This window comes from Volvox carteri (genome assembly GCF_000143455.1).
Source record: "Volvox carteri f. nagariensis unplaced genomic scaffold VOLCAscaffold_358, whole genome shotgun sequence".
Classification (NCBI taxonomy): domain Eukaryota; kingdom Viridiplantae; phylum Chlorophyta; class Chlorophyceae; order Chlamydomonadales; family Volvocaceae; genus Volvox; species Volvox carteri.
This window is the reverse complement of record NW_003307888.1, coordinates 9,234-12,041: the sequence shown is the minus strand read 5'-3', so window position 1 is coordinate 12,041 and position 2,808 is coordinate 9,234. Positions and strand designations below refer to the sequence as shown.

General features: G+C 58.9%; 1 protein-coding gene across 1 annotated transcript; it reads left to right on the top strand.

Moving 5' to 3' along the window:
• Positions 1 to 2,177: 2,177 nt before the first annotated feature.
• VOLCADRAFT_48520 (uncharacterized protein) lies at positions 2,178 to 2,522 on the top strand (the record flags this gene model as incomplete). Its single annotated transcript, XM_002959552.1, has 1 exon — positions 2,178 to 2,522. A coding segment is annotated over one exon (345 nt), but the record flags the coding sequence as incomplete, so codon positions are not given.
• Between the last annotated feature and the right edge of the window lie 286 nt (positions 2,523 to 2,808).

The window sequence follows — 2,808 nt, the reverse complement described above, 5'->3', positions numbered from 1 at the left end:
ATGTACTTATGAACGAGAGTCACGATGCAAGTTTCCTGTCATTCCTATATTTCCCCAGCCAGAGGGTTGCAAAAACGATCTAATCCCCCAATCCCGGGGGGTGGTAGTGGTCAGCCATCCTCCCATCCTGGCTGGGGTGACCGACTCCCATCTCCCATCTTAAGGGCCGGTGTTAATCCCATCCCTTGAGACAGGTTTCCCATCCTGCCAGCCAGGGTCCCATCCCCAATCCTACGGCCAGGGTTTCCAATCCCATCCTGCAGCTGTGTTCCCCCAATCCTCATCCTGCCAGCCAGGGTCCCTTCCCAATCCCTTCGACCACGGCCATCCCCATCCCCAGCTGTGTCCACAACCGAAAGCTGTCAGCCAGGGTCCCATCCCTATCCCCTGAGCTGGTGTCACAATCCTCATCCTGAGATGCCAGCTGCAAAACTAATCCTCACGTACACACAGTCGCTGTTAACTTAATCCTGTATTGTGTCTCATCCTGTTTGAGTCGGGTGTAACTCTTAGCCAGGCTGGGCTGGCCATGAAGTATGAAAAATGGACTCCTGTACATTACATTACACATAGGACACCCGTAAAAGTTCGCAGGAGGGTTGCACAGATGCACAACACTGTGCGGCACTTCAATACGGCACTTCCACACCACTGTACGGCAGCTAAGCTTAACCTCTCAAATTACAGCTCTATAGCGAGTTTCTGGGCCGTCCCCAACAGTAGGCCACCACCCATATTCCACCAGACGCATATGTTAGTATGGTCAGTGTGTGCAAACTTGCTCACACGCACTGCAGAGACAGTGTTACTTGGCTTGCCAAGAACCAAGTACCAGCAGGAGGCACCAAGAACCAAATTGGGACACGTGTACCCTTACAGTATGGTCAAACGCATGCTGGGCCTTAATCATGCACGATAGCAAAATTGATGTGATCATGCATTAAACAGACCATTCGTATTCGTACGTACAACAGGTACCCCTCTCTGCCCAGTCTATGTTGCAGAGTCGCAAGCAGAGTTTGTCACAGTAGGCGGTCAGAAGAGTAAGTCTGGTCGCAAAGTACAGCCTACCAGGAGGGCACTTGGACAGGAATTAAACTTTCCCCTGGGACCAACTCTGCGGGTGACTCTGCAGGTGATTGCGTACGGCAGTACGGGAGCGCTTCGCCCGTTACGCCGCCGGCCTTCTTTCCCGCTGGCAGCGCCTTCACGAGTCCAAGGCGCTCAAGCTGATGGCTGCGGAGGTGGCTGCTCACTGGTCGGATGTGGAGCAGTTCTTGGCGGATGTTGCCGGGGAGGCGGCGGGAGGGAACAGGCCGCTGCTGGGCGCCGCCGCCCCGCCACTGCCCCTCAGCCCCCAGCTTCTGAAAGACACGGCCCTGCTCAGCACCCTCGGCAACAGCGACTTCCTTTACGCCATCGGCAACGCCTGGATGAGCGCGCAGTATCTGACGCTGACGCAGAAGCTCGTGGAGGTGACAGGGCAGCCAGCGCCTAGCCAGGAGGGTGACGCGGCAGCCGGGGAGCGGGAGCAGCGGCTATCGCACGCTGCAGCGCTGTTGGTTCGTTGCGAGGCGCTCATGTACACGGGCGAGTACGAGGAATCGGAGGGGCTGGCGGCGAGGGCGGTAGAGCTGTACGATCAATTGCTGGGTCGCGACAGTGTGGGGTGCGCTGCGGCTCTGCACCTTCGTGCCAGCTGCCTGCAAGGGCAGGGCCGGGGTACGGATGCAGTACCGCTGTACCGCGAGTCGTTGGCGGTACGGCAGGAGGCGCTAGGCCCCACGCACCGCCACACAACCGCCACCATCACGCACCTGGCGATGCAGCTTTCGATGGAGGGGGCGCACTCGGAGGCGGAGGGGCTGTACAGGTGCGGTGTCTGTGTGTATGTCTGTGTGTATGTCTGTGTGTCTGTCTGTGTGTCTGTCTGTGTGTCTGTGTGTCTGTCTGTGTGTGTTGGGACGGGGGAATGTAAAGTGGGGCCCCAAAGTGTGTTCATGTTGTTGATTCCTGGTTTCTGTGTACAGCCCCTGTGCCTATCTCCTGCTACTGCTATTGCGGCTGCTATTGCTGCTGCTGCCGCCCCTGCTTGTGGTTTTTTACTGCTGTCCATTGACACCGACGACCACCTGCCCCTGCCCCTGCTCCTAAACAGGCAAGTCCTCGAGGCGCATCAACGCAACCTGGGCTCCTCCCACAACCTGACCGCCCAGGCCCTCTCCAACCTGGCGGGCTGTCTGCATGAGCTCGGCAAGCTGGCGGAGGCGGAGGCCATGTACCGCAAGGCCCTGAACGTGTACGGCGATACGGTGGGCCCGCGGCACCGCCAGGTGGCGTTCACGCTGGTGGGCTTGGCGGCGGTTGTACGGGAGGGCGGCGACCTAGAGGCCGCTGAGGAGCTGTACCGGCAGGCCCTGGACGTGTGTCGTACGGCGCTGGGTCCCCGTCACCCGCACTCCCAAATGACGCTGGTTGCGCTGCGGGAGCTGCTGACGGAGCGGGGCAAGGACCAGGAAGCGGAGGCTCTGGAGCTGTAGCATGCATGCATGAATGCGTGTGAAGGTGGAGAGAACTGCCTTTTTGGGGGGTGCTGTGAGATGATGATGAGGAGGTGATGCTGCGTGGTGCAGCGTGCAGGTGGTTGCTTTCCCTCTTTATCTTCCCTTCATTAAAACACGACCCCTCCGCATTTCCTGTTCTCGAGCGCTGAGGCGGCAGACTTAGTGGTACTGTAACACTCGAACGGCACCCCGCCCTGCAGCTCTCCTGCTGGCCTTGTACGACCTTCAGTACGGCATCCCACGT